A 20,676-nucleotide genomic window follows, 5' to 3' on the forward strand; every position below is an offset into this window, starting at 1 on the left:
ATTGTAAAAATCGTAGATGGAGACCAAGGCACGAATACACTAAACAGATTCAGAAGGATGTAGATTGCAATAGTTGTTCGGAGACGAAGAAGCTTGCACAGGATAGAGTAGGATGGAGAGCTGCATCAAACCAGTCTCTAGACTGAAGACCACAATAACATCAACATACTTTTTCAACTTCTCGCGGCGTAATGAATGGTCCATTAAGTGTCGGGCATGCAGCCACGCAAATGAAAATTCTTCCACTGATATTTCGGCCACATATCGTCCAGTCATCCTCAGAGTGAGTTGCAAGATTGACAAAAAGGTGCCAAGTGTGGCCTTATATGCTTCATGCTGCGCATATGGGTCACAGACGCTGGTCGGCGGTCAAGAGGTACACTTACATATGCGCCACCTCTGGTGAAGGCATACAGACATTCAATTCGGCGATGGTGACACCGTGATGACTTCTCTGCAGTTTAATTACCCCAAGAGTCGGATTCCATGCTTTGTCCAAATTAAAACCACTATCTCTATTTATTGAATTATCAGCTAATGTAATCTCTATAGCGTCCTTGAAGGCAGAATCCCAAAGGAAGAGGTGGATGTTAAAATCTGCACTTAACTGTAGTTCATGGAATGCCCTGTACCAGTATAATGTTTGGCCACAGCTGACTTGTCTGGCTGGCATAAGCGTGTGTATCTTTGACGTTCCACGAATCTGTTACGAACGATGCTGATGCATGTTGTTTGACCTATGTATGACATCTCACAATTTCTGCAAGGAATCTGATACAAACCTGCCGGAAGATCACCTTAACACAGTGTTTCTTGAGAATACGGTCTATCTTCGAGGAAAGAGCATCCACATAGTGCAAAAATGCACTTGATCAGAAGGAATTACTACCTTCATCCCATCACACTCCTGCATTCTAAGTTTCACATTGAATGCTCTACGAATTTGCTGTGGGGAAAATCCATTTGCTTTAAAAATGATCTTGAGGTGAGCACTTCTTTCAAATTACCTTTATTGGATATACAGTGCGCCCTCTGCACTAAGGTCTTAAGGACACCTACGGTCTTTGAAGGGTGATGGCAGCTACTGGCATGTAGATATAGATTTGTGTGTGTCGGTTTACGATATATGACACGTCCTAATGTACCGCCAACTTTACAGCGAAGACTTTAGTGCGTGGGGCGCACTGTATGTCCAATAAAGATCATTTGTGAGAAGAGCTCACTTACCTCAAAGCATTTTTATAGTGAATGGATTTTCTCGGCAACAATTTCGTAGAACATTCAATGTAAAACCTAGAATGCAAGTACGTGATGAGGAAGAAGAGAGTAATTCCTTCCGATCGAGTGCATTGTTGCCCTATGTGGGAGCTCTTTCCTCGAAGATAGGCTGTATTCTCGCGAAACATTGTGTTGAGGTGATCTTCTTGCCCCCCACAAAGATTGCAGTTTTACTCGGCTCTGTGAAGAACAGTTATTACTTCGTAAGGCAGGTGTGTATTAGATTCTTCGCGGACATTGTGAAAAGTCATACATAGGTCAAACGACGTGCGCTGTTCGTGAAAGATGTGTGGAACTTCCTTGATACACTTACTTATCAAGTCCAGACGAGTCAGCTGTGGCCGAACGTTGTATTCGTACAGGGCATTCCGTAAACTACAGTGATGTGAAGATTTATAACATCCACCTCTTCCTTTTGGGATTCTGTCTTCAAAGAAGATATAGAGATCAGATTCGCTAATAATTTAATAAATAGAGGCAATGGTTTTAATTTGGACAAAGCACGGAATCCGGCTCTCCGTGTAATTAAACTGCAGAGAAGTTGTCACGGTGTCACCGCTGCCGAACACGTACCGATGCGTGAATCGAATGTCTGTACACCTCCGCCACAGGCGGCGCGTGTGTAAGTGTATGTCTCTGCCGCCGACCGGCGTCTGTGACCCACGTGTTCAGTACTGCCGCAGTGGAGCGTAAAAGGCCATGTTCGGCACCTCGTCGTCAGTCTCGTGACTCACTCTGAGGACGGCCGGATGAGACGTGAGCGAAATATCTGTGGAAGAAATTTTATTTGCGCGACTGCGTGCCTGAAATTTAATATACGATCTATTTCGTACACTGTATATGTAATGTGTTCACACTTAACTACGAATGTGTAAAAACATTTGTAACCGTCTCTGTATTATTACCTGGCAGAGATGGGCAACGATTTCAACATCTTGGAGTATGCGGATCCAGAACTGAGCAGTGTAGTGGGAGGAGAAAAGACGAACATACTGGACGACAACCTGGACCTGGAGGAAGTAGCGGCAGGAAGGACAAACGACGATCACAAAGGGGTCAAGAAGGAGCCGCCGGCGACTGCCGTGAGCGCGACACCCGCCGTCCGGCCACCTGCCCCGACACCGTCCACCCCGACGAGGTACCGCTGGTGCACTTCTCTGCCGTACTGCAACTTTCTGACAGAGTTTCCCGGATCGGTCGACAGTCACGTCAGTGATTTTTGTGCGGTTGTTAAAATTCACTTAGTTATTGTCGAGTTTGTATAATTGGTTTCGATTACCTCTCGTCGTGCCCCGAAATGAGAAATGTCCTGCCCACTGTTCTTCCCACCCCTCCTACCGTGGTATTCTGCCGTTCACCGAACCTACACAATATACTCGTCCGTCCTTACACGACCCCCGCTACCGGTCCCTTACCTCGTGGCTCGTACCCCTGTAATAGACCTAGATGCGAGACCTGTTCCGTACATCCTCCTACCACCAACTACTCCAGTCCGGTCACTAACATCACCTATCCCATCAAAGGCAGGGCTACTTGTAAAACCGGTCACGTGATTTGCAAGCTAAGCTGCAATCTCTGTGCCGCATTCTACGCGGGCACGATAACCGACGAGCTGTCTGTCCGCACGAACGGCCACCGACAAACTGTGGCCGAAAAACGAGTGGACCACCCTGTTGTTGAACACGCTGCCAAACGTGATATCCCTCGTCTCGATGACTGCTTCACAACCTGTTCCGTATGGATCCTTCCAACCGACACCAGCTTTTCTGAATTACGCAGGTGGGAACTTTCCCTGCAATACTTCCTACGTTCCCGTAACCCTCCTGGCCTCGACCTTCGTCAGTCACTGCCCTCACCCGTCCGGCTCTCTCCCTGTTCCCATTCCAGCACTACATAGCCGTCATTTCACTGCCACACCCAGTCTTTTAATTTCTTTTTATTTCTCTACTTTCCGCTACTTACCCCCTCCTGCCTGCGCACTTTCTCTCCTGCCCTCTGTCTAAATTGCAACACTTCACTGTCCGCCACTCCCACCGTGCTATCCCTCCCCCCTCCCCGCCCCAGCCTCCTCCTTACCCCCACCCAGTCGCCACTCCCCTCGTGCACTGGTGCTGCTGCTCGCAGTGTGGTTTCAGCTCTCTGAGACTGCAGACGTTTGTGCAGGTTGCATTTACCTCTGTGTGTGTGTGTGTGTGTGTGTGTGTGTGTGTGTGCGTGTGTGTGTGTGTGTGTGTGTCTAATGCTGACAAAGGCCTTAATGGCCGAAAGCTTTAATTGTGTGAATCTTTTTGTTGTGTCTTTCGCGATTCAGTATCTCCGCTATATGGTGAGTAGCAACTTTCCTTCTCTGGTATTGTTACATTCCTTCCTGGATTTTCCATTATTTGTTTAAATGTTTAGATAGTATTGTAAAATGGAAAATTAAAAAAACTGTGTAGAAGTAAGTAGCCAGTCGTAACTACTTGTAGTATCTTGCCCACTCGTCTAATGTAGGGGGCCTAGGAAGCTGTTGTCTCGGATCGCTAGACAGCGACTCTAGCAAATATTAATAATGGAGTTTATTACAATAAGTTAAATTGACAATACTTAACTTTGCACATTGACAAAGGCGATGTGCAAACAATCGATGTCCTTCAGTATATACAATTTCCGTGCAAGCGAAACAATTCAGTTCGTAAGTCAGTGCTATAGCGTTTTTATGAAGGCTCGTGGGCGCGGCTAGGCTGTGTGGTGCTTATCTCTTTGTGTAGTTGCTGTTCCAGTCGTGGCGTCACTCTCGGCTGACGTCATCTCACAGTAGTATCTGCTGTAGCACTCGTCATCGTCGTGCCGGCGCTTGTCGTTACACCGGAACACTACTGAACACTTATAATTTTAATTCTTCTTCATATTTAATGAAAATTTCCTGTTTGTGCAAAGTTTAATGTCATAAGCCCCATTGTTACATTGTACATCTGTGGCTGATATGTTGCTTATTATTTGTTTTGTCCTCTACCAGTGAACAGGAAGAAAACTGTCTATGACAATTAGCAGGTTTCAGTTTGTGTATCACTGGGTACTATAAATTGCGCAGGTGCAATATGCTGTTGCATTTCCCAGTATCCGTTGCACGAGAAACATCACTGACAAACTTTCGTGTGTTTGCTTTGGAATGAAGATGTCAGAAAGATATAGCTTTCCACATTGTCAAAGGTGTTAAAACATAATAAAACACACTTGAGACTAGGAATTTTTTCTGAACATGCCTGCATTGTTTTACAGTGCATATTTGTGGTGGTTCCACTATTAGATATTGCATTTTTTTAAATTTAGATTTTAACTCCATTGGGAATTCAAACAATAATAATAGAAAAACAGTGTCATAACACAGTAATAACGATTATGACTGTTCTAACACAATTATTTAGCTTATATGATCATCATCATCATCATCACCAATACTATACAATGTAATAACTGAATAACTGTGCTAAAAGGAGAATTGCATATTGTAATTACATTGTTATTGTAAAGTTTTCTGAATGGTAGCTTGGATTTTAGTACTTTCTGTGCACTGTCTTTTAGATTTTTAATGATCCAGTCTATTTTTAGAACTTTGAGAGTATTGTGCTCTTCTGAAAGAACATATTATTCTAGAAAAGACCAGATGTTTGGTTTTTTTCTGAAAGACTTCTCAATTCTATCAAACACTCAGTCTGGAGACATGTAGCTATGGCTACGAACAGGAAATAAGTGATGAATATTATTAAATTTTGTGTTTTTACAGGAAAGCTGTAAGCATTGACATCATACAACTGTTTTTATTTTGGCTGCCGCAAGAATCTGAGAGTAGATGTATAAGATTGTTGCCATCATTTGGTTGTTCCTTGCCCAAGTCAGAAAGAAACTCCAGCAAAGTTGAAGCAACTCAATTGTATCCTCTTGAAGGTTCTCCCCGCCCCCTCCCCTCCACCCCCCTCCACCCCTCTCTCCCTCTCCCGAGTGTGTGTGGATCGTGATGTACAGATTGTTTAACCATACTTGTCTAGCATAGGAAATCTCACTGATCGATAGTTTTGAAATAGGCTGCATGTCAAAGTAAATCTTACATGATGGTTGGATTATCTTCCTTCATTATACTGTAAAACCACTTTGCGTGTATTTTATGTGATGTGTCTCTAGTTCATAATTCATTCTTCTTCTGCAGACATGTGTCTGCTTTTATTTCCATTAAACCAACTTAACAGTGAAGCAGGTTCAGGTACAAGGAGTCCTACAATGGAGCAGATTCAGGTACAAGCAGTCCTGAATGATAGATTGAAATATATTTTTGTATTCTGAGCATTAGTTCAGTGCTAAACTCTTTCTTCACAGACTATCTTGAATATTTTATTGACTGTGAGATCTAATGGCAAATAACCTGATGTAGACTTTCTCACACCACAGTGGCTCTCTCTGCATCCTTTTGCTAATGATATACTTCAGTTCTGTATGTTGCCATTGCCGTATTATGTTCCGATCTGTATCTTCCACAAGCAGTTTTATTAATTTTGTTCTTGTGCCACTAGCTTCCCATATGAAGAGCATTTTCTCAAAACTTGATAAATGCAAAAAAAAAAAAAAAAAAAAATTCAAAGTTAAATTAGGTGTAGTAATTGCATTGACCCTTTACGCCAACCTCTCACCTGAGTTTTAACAAAAGCAGAATATTGTCACATTTATAAGCATTTAAAATCCCAAGGTTTCTAGCAAAACATGATACATGCATTCTTAGAGTTAATGCAAATGTTGACAAATGAAACAAAATCATTCTCAATTATCTTGTCCATCTTTCATAGCAAGCAGGTGGTGACAGTAGAGTAGAGTGGCATGCCAGGTTGCTGGATGCCATGTTACTCATTATTGTAACAGTATTTACTGGCAGGAATTGTGCTACAACCACACTTCGTTGTCGTCTGAACACTCGAGCTTACTTTCAGACAAGAATTCACTTGATGCTCTTGTGTTAGTCCACAAAGAGGTACTGAAAGCTGAATCAGAATATATGGTGATTCTTGTGATTATGAAAATGGCATACAGCTCAAAGAGTGTTGTGGTGGGTGAAAAATATCAATTTGAGAAGACCTTACATTGATTTGAAATGCAAAGTGCACAGTGTAAAAAGGAACCTATTATTAAATGCACTCAGGGATCTGAGGTTTTGCCTTCAAAGCTAAAGGAATGAAAGAATGTAAGGCTGCTGAACTTTACCATGAGGATATTACCCAGTTTCACGATATAAGTTTCTGTTAAAATTTCTAAATATTCCTTCTCCTCAACAGAGAGTAGTAAATAACCAGAATTGAAGTATATCATTAGCATAAGGATACAGAGAGAGCCACCATGGCAGGAGGAAGTCTACGTCAGATTATTTGCCGTTACATCTCACAGTTAGTAAAATGTTAAAGATTCTCGTGAAGAAAGAAAAAAACGTTTAGGGCTGAAATAACACTCCTTATCAGAATACAAGCATATATGTTACAAATATTTCAATCTATAGTTCAGGACTCATCACACCTAAACTTGCTCCGTTGTAAGGTTGGTTTAATGGAAATAAAAGCACACACATTTCTGCAGGAGAAGAATGAACTACGAACTAGGGGCAGATCACATAAAATATGTGCAAAATGGTTTTATGATATAATGAAGGAAGATAATCCAACTGTCACTAAGATTTAATTTGACATGCACCCTATTTCAAAACTATCACCCAGTGAGTTTCCTATGCTTGACATGTATGTTTAAACAATCTCTACACCATGATCCATGATCAGGAGGAGAAAAAAAGGGGGGATGGGGGAAGAAGCATCATTTTCTACATCTGGTTGGAGGCAGAACCTTCAACAGGGTGTATAAGACCCGGGAGATCCGGGAAAAACCCCGGAATTTTTTCGTCCGGGAGAAAACCGGGGAAAAACCCGGGAATTTTTTAGAATTCCGGGAATTTTTCATTGTTTTAGTTACCAGTTAAATTTTTGTGATTTTGACTGTTAAGAACCAATATTCTAACAAAAGATATTACTGTATCCCGCTACTGCAGAATAATACTGCAGCAACAAGACATGAAAGAGAAAAAAAAGAGAGAAAAAAAAGAAAATAAAACCTAAGTCGCAAAGGAAATGCGCCATATACAACAACAAAACACAGTTCTCATACAACCGTCTGCGAACCAAAGTGTGTCAAAGGCTTTAGGAAGAACATGCAGTGCTTCCTAACAACAAATTGCCTCCGATGAGCGAGACGTGATAGTTGTTTACATTAGATTGATTTGAGCAGTTGCGGGCGGGCTCTTGTGCATGCGCAGTTGAGTCGCGTATGAGCAGTACCTTCTCCCGCTTCTGGCTACAGATATGTGGCTGGGCGCCACTATCTAAATTGCTCCAGTTCGGAAATATCGTAGATACGGGCCTGATGCACAGTGCAGTCTGATTTGTAGCGGGGGGGGGGGGGGGGGGGGTGTAATTTCCACATGTGACCTGTGTTTACGTTTAGTGATTTTGCTATTTCCCCTTCGTTTATTGCACTCACATTAAATGAAAACAAAACGAATTTCTGTGGCCGAGAGCTACCAAATGAATTAAAATACGTTCGCATAATTACAGAAGGCAAAATATGATGTTAATTTCAGGTTTTATTTCCACCTTTCTGACAATCAAGCATCAATCGCCTTGCAGAACAATGAAGTTATTTTTGTCGGTTTGCTAAATAGATTTGGCTTTTATTAATCTTTTGCGCTGAGGCTGTCAGTTTATTTGACACGAAGTGTTTAATTTCACACTGTTGGTTAGTTTCAACTGTTCGCTGCATTTCACGTGCACGTTTTCCATCCTCTAGCTCGTATGGCATTATGCCATAATAAAGAACCAAACATGAGATAATACAGTACTGGTACTCCAGAAAATTTACATCCGAATCTGGACATACGATTGTGCACTTTGAGCTGAATTATGCATTTTAGTATGGTTCACGAAATTGAGATGCTCTTTAAGTATCCTTTGATGTCTCTTTTCTTTTATGACATAATGCAATATCTTTTAATGTTTTACACGTACGAACACGCGGGCTTCCTGCGTCATCGTATCTGCGCAGGCGCAGTGACGCCTGCTATCTGGCGCTCTCTCGCAACTGCTGAAACGAACCAATTTCTAACAGGCCACGGGAAAATATTGCAGGTGGTGGTTCGTAAAGTGTTACTTTCAAAGTAAATTTCCTTTTACGCAAGATGAACTATGTGAGAGAATGTGCGATGAATTTCTTAAATGACAGAGCGTTTGACTTTCAATTAAAAATCAACTCTTTGAGGATGACCATCTAGAAGAATTTCGAGCCCAGAAGATCAGACATTTACGTCTTTATTAAAAATTTTACTGGCACATTTGTGTGATGTATCGTAAAGTGTAACACGCGCAAAAAGATCAGCATTATATGTGGAAGCTTAGCTTCTCTTCGAGCTTATTAATCTGTAAGACCAATATTATTTGTCAAAGGTTTGTTTTTCTTATAGCAACACTATGTATATTAATTTAAACCATTAACTTTTCTTTTTTGTGTGTTCGCGCTACTGAAGATTGATCTTTGCTATTGGTTGACTATGTCACGTGTCCTATGCTGTCATCAGCTGGCGGGATCACGTGACATGGGCTATGACTGGCTTACAAAAGCGCGTCGTAATCTCGATTTCATTGCTTCGGAAAGTAACATGCTGTGTGGAATTTGAATTTATACCTCCGTAACACGAAAAAATGCAGCGTACATGTTGCTGCACATAAAAGATCTTTCCAAAACGTGTTTTTTCCCCCCTGGGTTTCGTTTTCTAAAGTGCCGGCAAATTCTAGGTCTGTGTAGAAAACCATAAACATTCTAAGGATTGATAAATTTTGCATTGCCGAGGAGAAGTATACTGTCACTTAACACGAAAAAAGTGTATTTTCACCCGGGAGAAAGTGTATTTTCAACCGGGAAATCCGGGAAAAATCCGGGAATTTTTTTTCCTTGTCCATGCATACACCCTGTTCAAGAGGATGCAAGTCGTCAGTTGTGCTCGGGTAGCTCAGCCGGTAGAGCACTTGCCCACGAAAGGCAAAGGCCCCGAGTTCGAATCTAGTTCCAGCACACAATTTTCATCTGCCAGGAAGTTTCGTATCGACAAACACTCCGCTGCAGAGCAGAAATTTCCACAAGTCTGTTCTCTCCTTAGGCCACCTCTGTTTTCCTCATACACTTATTGTAAACGACCAAAAATTTGTGGGAGAAGAGAGTTATAAGTCTGTACACCAATGGGTTTGCCCTTTGGGTTAATGAAACAAGAAAGGTAAATAATCTGGAGAAAATATTATTAGTGAACAAAAACAAGGAGGTACAGCATCCACTGATAAAAGAAATATGTTATGTGGTGGTTGGGACTGTGGATAGTTCCATGAATTTTTAATACTGGCACTGCCCTTCAAACCGTTATAAAGGAAAAAAATAGATGGAAGAGTGTTGCAGACAATGGAAATCAAATGATGTTCTGCAGAAGGACATTAAGGAACTAGAAGAGAAGGTGTAAATAAAGATGTAAAAGTGAACTAGGAAAGAGGAATTGTGTAGCCTACATGAGTAGATAATTTCCCACAAAAAGTAAAAAGGAGCAGGATATAACATGGTACTGTAAATATTGTGTTCGCAGAGGAAAGGCTGTCTTTCAGAATAACATGGAGTACAATGTATTTGATCAACCAAAAGAATTTCAGGTGAGGTATGCGCCTAGAAACTAGTTAATATATTTACAATTTCTTCTGTTTACACACACACACACACACACACACACACACACACACACACACACTTAGTTATGCAATATGCAGAGAATTTCATTGGGTTGTATGCCATTTAGTCTTACAACATTGTTGTTGAAGGTAAAATCTTCTGGGTTGTCAGGCCACATAATATTTTTTCTACAGTAAAGTGTTCATTCAACTGTGGACACTACTAGATCCCGAAGAAGATACCAGCAGAGATGTCAAAATGTAGATTGGACAGAGGAAATATGACACAGTCTAACAACCGATGGCAATGCAAGCCTGCAGACTTAGATCTTTGTTGTTGTTTACATAGACCAAAAGTGAAAGCTGCTTTTGTATTTTCAGTCACTCGTCAACGCCAAAGTTAGCCGAGACTCCATCCCCGAGACAGCAGGTAAAAGAAGAGAGCTCTGATCAACCGGTGGCTCCAAGCACAAGTTCCTCTACTCCGGAACAACAGGTACTCATTTACAGAACTCTTCTCATTTGAAATGTCACGTTTTGTTTAGAGGGTAAGAAGAAAATGTGCTGCACTGTTTAACCTGGCAGGTTTTTAAGAGAAGAAAAACTGACAGTTTATGTTTTAAGTAAAATAGCCACCAAAGTAGAGCTGCACTTGGATGTAGGTTCCTACCTGCTAGCAGCAGAGAAGTGCATTGGTCACAAAATCACCTGCTTCCATAACCAAATGTCAACTGACAAAGAGAGCAGTGGACACTGAAAATTAACAAGGAAAGTTTGTAGTTGGCCAATGATATCACTGGTATTATTATGAACAATACTACGAAAAGGATAGTTGCTACTTACCATGTAGCGGAGATACTGACACACACACACACACACACACACACACGCGCACCCACCCACTGGGGGCTGAAGCCACACTATGTGATGTGATGACCACCTGTGGTTGGGCTGTACGGAAGGGACTTCTTATTATGGAATAGATGGCAGCAGTCACCACCTCAAAAAACTGTCCCCTCCGCTCACTTCCTGCTTCTTCGTCTACATCTTGTCGTGCCCTGAGATGGGAAATGTTCTGCCCACTACCCTTCTCACCCCTCCCACAGTGGTTTTCCGTCATCCACCGAACCTGTACAATGTACTCGTCCGTCCCTACACGACCCCTGCTCCCGACCCCTTTCCTCGTGACTCGTACTCCTGTAATAAACTTAGATGCGAGACCTGTCCCGTACATCCGCCCACCACCATCTCCTACTCCAGTCCAATCACAAACAACACCTACCCCATCAGAGGCAGGGCCATCTGTGAAACCAGCCACGTGATCTACGAGTTAAACTGCAACCAGTGTGCCGCATTCTACGTGGGCACGACAACCGACGAGCTGTCCGTCCATACGAACGGCTACCGACAAACTGTGGCTAGGAAATGACTGTCCAGCTCGTTGCCAAATGTGGCTCCAAACGAGACATTCTTCATTTCAGTGACCGGTTCATAGCTCGTGCCGTCCTTCCTACCGACACCAGCTTTTCTGAATCGCACAGGTGGGAACTTCGTTTCCAATATATCCTACGTCCCCGTAACCCTCCTGGCTTCTTCCTTCCTTAGTCACTTTCCTCACCCGTCTGCCCCTTCCCTGTCCCCATTCCGGCACTACAGAGCCCTCTGCCCCACCAGCACAGCCTGTCTTTTTACTTCTCTGCCTTTTGACTAGCCTCCCACCATCCGTCTAACCTCCCGACTGCACCTACCTGCTCTGTGCTCTCGCCACCTCATTCCAGCTGCAGCTGTTGCTGCTTGTAGTGTGGTTTCAGCTGCCAGAGGCTGCGGTCATGTGTTTGTGAGTTGCATTTGTGTGTGTGTGTGTGTGGGGGGGATTTTTGACAAAGGTCTTGTTGGCCAAAAGCTTATTTTGTGACAATCTTTTTGTTGTTTCTATCTGCAATTCAGCATCTCCTCTGTATGGAGAGTAGCAACTATCCTTTTCATAACAATATTACATTGCAGCCTGGATTTTCCTGTGGTGGTATTATTATTATACATGTATAGGTTGCCAGAGGATCATGCCAAGCATCTGCTTGATGTGAGATTTTCTCAGGGCCACACTTCGTTCATCTTTTCAGTGTGTATTTTCTTCTGATTAAGTTCTTCCTGCCTCGAATATTGTGGCCGCCCAGCTCACATTCCACTTTGACTTGTAGTCGGACGTTTGTCTGTCTCGTGTATCTGAGTCTGTGACGGCAACATCCTCCAGGTCTTTTCGAGTTGGGCGATTCACTTCACATTCTCAGTGATTTCTGTGAATTCCGAGATCTTTCCACTTTTTTGGGTGTCCGGCATTTTTGGTATGCCCGTAAAATTTCAGTTGAAGTTTCGTTGTGAAGTGTTAAAGATACCCACATTAGATGCCCATTGGGGCTCTTGTCTACTCTGCAGACTGTAGTCTTCTTCTGTGTCATTAGGCCCCAGGATTTTTCTGACGATTCTTCTCTAGTTTCTTGATGTTTTCTATTGCACATTTCTGGTCTGCAACTGAAGTTTCTGACTTGTATCAGGTTTCTGGCTTGATGGCAGTGTTTTAATACCTCACTTTTTCTTTACATGATAGGTATTATGTATTGTACGTGCCTCCAGTCTTCCAAAATGCTGTAGTAGGGATGGCAGTTATCAGTAAAACAGCCAGTTTTCTGATATACCCGTTTTTTTATTTCCAGTTTAACCTCACTGCTTGAACTGCTCCTAAAACTTCCTGGTAATTTCAAAAACAGGTAATACGTAAGGCTCCGATGAATATTTTGATGCGTATTACAGTTTCTGAAATAATCAATTTTTGGCCTTTTATTGCCGTTGTTTCCAGTTGTAGATGTAGACATTAAAGAACGACTGAAAAATTTTAGTTCCCCTCAGACTTTTGCATTATAAGTTTCCAGATATCTTGAATTAAAAAAGGCAAATAAAAGAAACTTTAGTCCATATACTGTTTGTTACTTTTCTCAAAAATTAATTAAGGGTTGAATACTGTAAAAAATCAGCAGTATTTTCCTGTTGATTTCAGCTTTTTTGAAACTGCACAAAAATCATGTTGTACATCTACATCTACACTCTGTAAACCACCATGAGGTGCACGGTAGAGGGTAAGTCGCTTTGTACCCGATATTAGGGCTTCTTCCTGTTCTACTCGAGTATGGAGTGCAGGAAGAATGACAGTTTGAATGTCTCTGTACGTGCAGTGATTATTCCTCATGACCCCTATGCGAGCGATAGGTAGGGGCTTGTAGTATATCCGTAGAGTAATCATTTGAAGTCAGTTCTTGAAACTTCATTATAGACTTTCTCGGAATAGTTTACATCAATTTTCAAGAGTTTGCCAGTTCAGTTCCTTCAGTATCGACGTGACACACTTCCACAGATTAAACAAACCTGTTACCATTCGTGCTGCTCTTCTCTGTATACATTCAATAGCCCCTGTTAATCGTATCTGGTACGGGTCCCATACAGTTGAGCAATATTCAAGGCTGGGTCGTAAGAGCGATTTGTAAGCAATCTGTTTAGTTGACTGATTGCACTTTTCCAGTATTCTACCAATAAACCAAAGTCTACAACCTGCTTTAGCTACGGCTGAATCTATGTGGTCGTTCCATTTTGTATCTCTACAAAGTGTTACACCCAGGTATTTGTATGGTTTGGCTGTTTCCAACAGCAATTGATTGATATTACAGTCAAAACTACAGTTTTTTGTTTTGTCATGTGCAAAATCTAACATTTCTGAACATTTTGAGCAAGTTGCCAGTCTGTGCACCAAGTTGAAATCTTATCAAGATGTGACTGAATATTTATGCAGCTTCTTTCAGATAATACTTCATTATAGATAAATCCATCATCTGCAAAGAGCCTGTTTATAATATTAATATTGTCTGCAACTTGAAAGGTGTGACCTGTGCCGTTTTCCAAGAACTGGGCACAGTTTTTTGTTTATGGGATCTGTGGTAGATTATAGTGAGAAGAGGGGCTAACTCCGACACAAATTCAGTATAAAATCTGACATGTATTTCTTGGGGACCTGGAGCTTTGTTCGATTTTAACGGTTTCAGCTGTTGCTCGACACCACTGACACTGATAGTGATACCTATTTCAGCTATCTTTCCAGTGATACGAGGATTAAATGGGCCAGTTCTAATCGGATTTCCTTTGTAAAGGAACATTTGAAAATGAAGTTAAGCGTTTCAGCTTTTGCTTTGCCACTCTTAATTTCAGTTCCTGTCTCATTCACTAGGGCCTGGACACTAACTTCGGCGCCACTACCAGCCATTACATATGGACAGAATTTCTTAGGATTTTGTGAAATGTCATTTGACAATATTCTGCTACGGTAGCCACCGAAGACATCACTCATTGCTCTCTCGACAGCCAAATGCTTTTCGTTCAGCATCTCTCCATCCACACCCCTGCGCTTTGTTTTACACCTATTATGCAGTAATGTCTGTTTCTTTAGAAGTCTCTTTTCAGTGATTGTATTCTTTTAAACTTGAGCCAGAGTCCCTGTACATGCTCCTGCCCTTTGCTGAAAATTTAAAAGTTCCTCGCTGAGATATGACAGATTTTTTTATCTAGTTTACTGAAAATATACATCTTTCTGCATGTTTGTACTTTAGTAATCATTGTTGCCTCCACCACGTCTTGATAACTGATACCAGTTTTGATGTCTACATTCTCAAAGAGGTCAGGTCTATTTGTTGCCATTAGATCCGATATATTTCCATAACGAGTGGGGTTCGTAACTATCTGTCCTTAATAGTTTTCAGAGAAGACATTTAGCAAAGTTTCACAGGATGTCTTAATCGTGCCCACAACCAACAAAACTGTAATTTACACAATTAATTGTTGGATGATTAAAGTCTCCACCAATGATTATAGTATGATTAGGGAACTTACTACTTTCAAGGCATTATGAATACTTGGTGTTACAGGATGAAAATCGATTGGAGACTGCTATTTTTCGTGTTGAGTTGCCTGTTCCAATGGACTACAACCAGATAACGGCATGCTATGTAAACGCAAGCAGTAGATCAGCTATTTCCTGTTTGTGAAAACAATGAATGAATTATTCTTCTTTTTATTTGTTACTGTTGCCATAAGTTACTTTTTCCTTTGTTATTAATTACAGATGATAGATAAATCAGAAGTTTTTGAACAAAAGTTGTAGGGTTTTGTGTGTGTGTGTGTGTGTGTGTGTGTGTGTGTGTGGGGGGGGGGGGGGGGGGGCATTGTACTCAAATTTATTTACTTACTTTTTAACAAGAATATGAATACAATTGAGCAACAACGCTCTTTCAAAAAATTCAAATGAACAGTTTAGATAGCGGGCAAAATAGAACGTTTATCATTAACAATTACCTGGCAACAGTTAAAATTTCGGTAATGAATTAATCCATTGGCCATTAGTTACTGTTGATTATGTTCATAAAACTTATTATATAACGTGCTAATCTGTAAGTGAACTCCTTTCGTCACAAAAAGTGTCATTCAAAGAAAGCACCAGCCCTTCAGAAGCCACAGAACTTCATAAAGGATAATTATTTTTGGGCTACATATGACAAGCCTGGTATCCATCTTCAAGGATACATTGCTTCTGGATAGTAAAAGACATCAGGTACATCACTGTGTCAGCAATGCTGTACCAATTCTTATGTCATGTATTTGTTCGTTGTTCTGTCGGCATTGATATTAAAATAGCTCTGACTGCTTTTGCCATTTCTTATAATAGTCTGACATTTCAGAGCAATGGAAATTTTACAAATAAACTCCCCCCCGCATGGGGCCTCCCGGCCAACAATGCCTTACAAATAAACATATTTTTTTTTTTTTAAGCAAAAATTATTTAAGAATGTTGTAACCAAGACCAAACAAATACTGAAAAATTCTGGTTGTTCAGATCTAAATACCGGCATTGCTTTTAACAGGTCAATTTTTCCCAGTCCGAAGCGTGCTTGGTATTCTCCTATCTAGTTTTCCAGTAGAGACTGTGTGCAATCTAGCGGGCACTGCGATATAATTTCATATGTGATGACCAATAAAGATATCAGTCTATTATTTCTTCCTTTAGCAGTTCAGCTATGATGCTATCTTCTCCTGGTGCTCTGCTGTGTTTCAGTTTCATTATTTGTCTCTTGATTCCAATTTATCTGGTGATTTTGACTTTGGGAATCTCTCTGCTGGTTTTCTGTAGTTGGTACCTTGCCATTGTCTTTCTGTTATCTTTTCTGTTCAGTGCCAGTACTCCATCCGTTTTTCTGAAACACAGATTTTGTGGTTGCTATGCTATGATTCTGGTTTTAAATGTCTTCTTGAGGTCTCTCATGTTGTAGCTTCGGAAATATCTACTCTTCATTGCAATCGATCCTTTTCATATTCACTTTTGACTATCCTGGTGGTTCTTGTTGTTTGCTTCCTCACCTCCAATATGGTACCAGATTAACTTGAGTTCTGTCACAGTTGAAATTGTTGTGCACCATTTTCCTGTTCTTAACTACTTTATTGAATGTGTCATTCTGTCATGGATGTTTCTCCTTTTTGATTAGAGGAATTTTCTTTCACTTTACAGATGACCTCATCTTTGAGTTCCTCCCAGGCTGTGGCTATCTCAAAATATGACAACAATAATAATAATAATAATAATAATTATTATTATTATTATTATTATTAGTAGTAGTAGTAGTAGTAGTAGTATGTTAACGTGTTTGCTACACAGCTACTGCATGAGATTGTCTAGGAGGGGGAGGGCTAGACCCAAGTAAGGGTTGAACATTATTTGTGATCAAAATATTTAACACTTGTTGCTTAAAGGATCAGTCAAACCAGTTAAGAAAAATTTGCTTGTAAGCTTTCACCAATTAATAATAATAAAAAAAAAAATTCATTAAGAACAACTACAACAAATTTCAAGAGAATTTCGTAAATATCTACTTCCCCAACATGTGCTGCAGTGTTTATTTTGCATTCAAGTAAGATTTTAATACACTGTCACAGCGACACATATTATATTGTTAAAAACATGGGAAACCCAGAATGTCGTATACGGCTATGAAAATATCTGTGTTCAAAGACAACAAATATGCTTTGCACTTAACTATCACAGTTATGGAAGCCAGTACTTTCAAAAACGCACGTCACAGAGGCTGGGGAATTTGTTGCAGTTCCTCGAGAAGTAATTGCTTGTCCACCTAATTTCAATTTCTATAATGAGATGACATATGATTATTAGGACACCAAATGTTTTTAGCACAAGCTTATGCGACAGAAAAATGATGAAAAAATTTATACAGTACCAGTGCTCCAACACAACAGTTACAACAAGAAAAATTTGTTTGGCAAACAGTGTAGCATTCAGCTCATCGTATTTTCTGACAGCTAGTTTACTGATTTGGACAAGCTGGCGACTATTATGAGGGAAAAAGAGAGTGGACTGGAAAACCAGAAGACTTATAAACTCACTGTACCTTAATCAAAAAGTTTCAGTTAAAGTGAGAGGAGAAAGTACAAACTGGATCAGACTAGGGAAAGGAGTAAGACAAGGATGCTGTTTATCACCTACTCTTTTTCAACCTGTACTTGGAAAATATGATTGACCAATGCTCATTAGATGACAAAGGAGTAGAAATTGGAGGAAGAAGAGTAGGGTGCTTGAGATTTGCTGATGACATGGTCCTTCTAGCCACACGGGAAAAAGAATTACAGGATTTGGTGGACGCCATTGCAACTAACGGAAAAAAATATGGAATGAAAATTAACACAAATAAAACAAAAGTATTGGCAATAGGAGGAAATAAGGAAATAAAAATTGTGCTGAATGGAGAAACACTAGAACAGGTGCAAAATTTTAAGTATCTTGGAAGCTGGATAGACACCGACTGGAAGTGCACCACAGAAATTAAAACAAGGATAGCAATGGCAAAAGAGGGGTTTTATAAGAAAAGGAGAATCTTCTGCAGCGGTCTGGACAGAGAACTCAGAAAGAGACTCATAAAATGTCTTGTATGGAGTGTTCTTCTGTATGGCGCTGAAACATGGACTATGAGGAAAAAAGACAGAGAAAGGCTGGAGGCTTTTGAGATCTGGACATGGCGGAAGATGGAAAAAATAAGTTGGATGGACAGAGTAAAAAATGAAGAGGTACTGAGAAGAGTGGGAGAGAAAAGACACTTACTAGATGTAATAAAGAGAACAAAAAGAAATTGGATTGGGCATATATTAAGAAAGAATGACGGACTGATAAAAACAGTTTCAGAAGGTTATGTAGAAGGGAAAAGGAAGCGAGGAAGGAAGAGATTCCAGATACTGGATGACATGATGGACGGTACAACATACAGCAGCCTTAAGAAGGAAGCAATGGATCGCAGAAAATGGAGAGGCAAAGGACCCACTAACATAGCAGATAAATGATGACGATGATGATGAGTTTACTGATTTACAATTTTCTTGGTATCACAGAACGTTCCATTTCAAAATACATAACTAAAAGAAAAATTCTACACTGTTATCGGTACGAGTCGAGACGCGTCTGTGCAGGTATTGGCGAGGCAGGCCTTCCCGGGCACCAGCCCCACCCACTACGCCGGCGGTGCACCCGGCGGGACGTCTCCGTCGGCAGCGGCGACGGGACTGCACCTGCAGCGACTCCCTATACATGTGCAAGGTAAGTGTACGGTGCGAATTTCGTTTTGCGAAAACTCGACGGCTTTACATTTGTGTCAGACTTAGAACTTGACAGAAACTCTCACTAATTTTGCAGTATTTTTGAGGGGTTAACTCAGTAAAAGCTGGAACAGAGGCTACTGCAAAATATTGAACTTCGGTAACGAAAAAGTTCATTCGGAGATCACGTCTTTCTCAGTCTTAACTAGTCTTAAACTTGTACACGTGCTGCTTTTGAAATAGGCCACAGCTGTTGTCACAGTCTGTCTATCTGAGGCAGTTTTTACAGAAGTGACGATTCTGCAGTTCGGGTACAGTCTGTCGACCCACCTACTTCACAACTGCTCCACTGCACCGGTTTATCTGGGACCCGGGGGTAACTTCCTGACGAGGTTTGGCCTCCGTTGTCACTCACTCTGGATTCTGAGAGACTCCTTAATGACAGAAGTATATTTGTCGTGGAATTGTCAGCGAAAGATAGAGCTGTCCTTATCGATTAGATTTGTACTTTACTAGGTGTGGTCCTACTGGAGGTGATTTGCCCTTACCTTCCTCTGACCTCTGAACTGAAATACCAGCCAGTTGCAGAGGGACCGGAGTTTATTGTGAGGTCGAAAACACAGTGCGGATCAATTTGTAGCGTACACAAATCGTTACCTTAGGTGAGATGAATGCTCAGTGGCAGGTTAAATCCTAGGACTGACCGGCAGTCGAACTGTACAAATTATTGTTACTACTTTCAAATTACATTACAAACAGAATATCCAAATCTCGAACCTCGTCAGTAGTGTCTCTTCGTATGTGTTCGAGCATACGAGTTGTGCTGAATAATTCAGATAATGTCGGAAAGGTAGAAAATGTTAGTGATTGGGGTAAAATCAGAAAAGTAGTCCCTCAGGTTTCAATTTTGGATTCACTCCTTAATTTTGTTTTCTCCAGTCGTCAGTCTGCTGACTGATTTGATGCTGCACACCACGAACTTCTGCTGTGCCGACCTCTTCATCTCAGAGTAGTTCTTGCAAACTACGTCCTGAGTTATTTGCCGGATGTATTCCAGTCTCTGTATTCCTCTACAGTTCCCTCTGATACCGTGGAAGTTATTCCCTGACATCGTAACAGATGTCCTACCGTCCCGTCCCTACTGCTCGTTGACATTTTCCGTGTATTCCTTTCCTCGCCAATTGTGCGTAGAACTTTCTCGTTCCTTATCTTATCGGTCCACCTAATTTTCAGTGTTCTTCTGTAGTGTGACATCTCAAACGCTTCGATTGTCTTTTGTTCCGGTTTTCCCACAGTCCGTGTTGCACTGCCGGACAATGCTGTGTTCCAAACAACCTTCTCAGAAATTTCTTCCTTTAATTAAGGCCTATATGTGATACTATTAGAATTCTCTTGACCAGGAATGCCTTTTTTTTGCCAGTGCTAGTCTGCTTTTGATGTCCTCCTTTCCCTGTCCGTCATAGGTTATTTTGCTGCCTAGGTAACAAAATTCCTTAACTTTATTTACTTCACGATCACCAATCCTGATGTTAAGTTTCTTGCTGTTCTCAATCCCCCCCCCCCCCCCCCATTCGATTTACTCTCAATCCTTCATATTCTATCCTGATTAGACTGTTCATTCCATTCAACAGATCCTGTAATTCTTCTTCACTCTTGCTGAGGATAGCAATGTCGGCGAATCTTATCGTTGATATCTTTTCACCTCGAATTTTAATCCCACTGTTGAATCTTCCTTTTATTTCTGTCACTGCATCATAGAAGTATAGATTGAGCAGAAGTGGTGAAAGGCTAAATCCCTTTATTACATCCTTTTTAATCTGAGAACTTTGTTCTTCATCCTCCACTTGTATTCTTCACTTTTGGCTATTGTAATTATTGTATATGTCCCATGCTTCACAAAGCTTAGCACTATTTTTCTCAGACTTTTGAAACTCTTGCACCATTT

At 41.0% G+C, this 20,676-nt stretch overlaps 1 protein-coding gene across 1 annotated transcript in view; it reads left to right on the forward strand.

Moving 5' to 3' along the window:
• LOC124718777 (histone-lysine N-methyltransferase 2C-like) overlaps window positions 1-20,676 on the forward strand; it is a 434,091-nt gene that overhangs the window by 169,559 nt on the left and 243,856 nt on the right. The window contains exons 35-37 of the mRNA XM_047244388.1: window positions 2,191-2,416; window positions 10,425-10,539; window positions 18,606-18,732. Of these exons, the coding sequence (XP_047100344.1) occupies window positions 2,191-2,416; window positions 10,425-10,539; window positions 18,606-18,732 (468 nt within the window). The remainder of the gene's footprint in view (window positions 1-2,190; window positions 2,417-10,424; window positions 10,540-18,605; window positions 18,733-20,676) is intronic.

This window comes from Schistocerca piceifrons, chromosome 10, assembly GCF_021461385.2.
Source record: "Schistocerca piceifrons isolate TAMUIC-IGC-003096 chromosome 10, iqSchPice1.1, whole genome shotgun sequence".
Lineage (NCBI taxonomy): Eukaryota > Metazoa > Arthropoda > Insecta > Orthoptera > Acrididae > Schistocerca > Schistocerca piceifrons.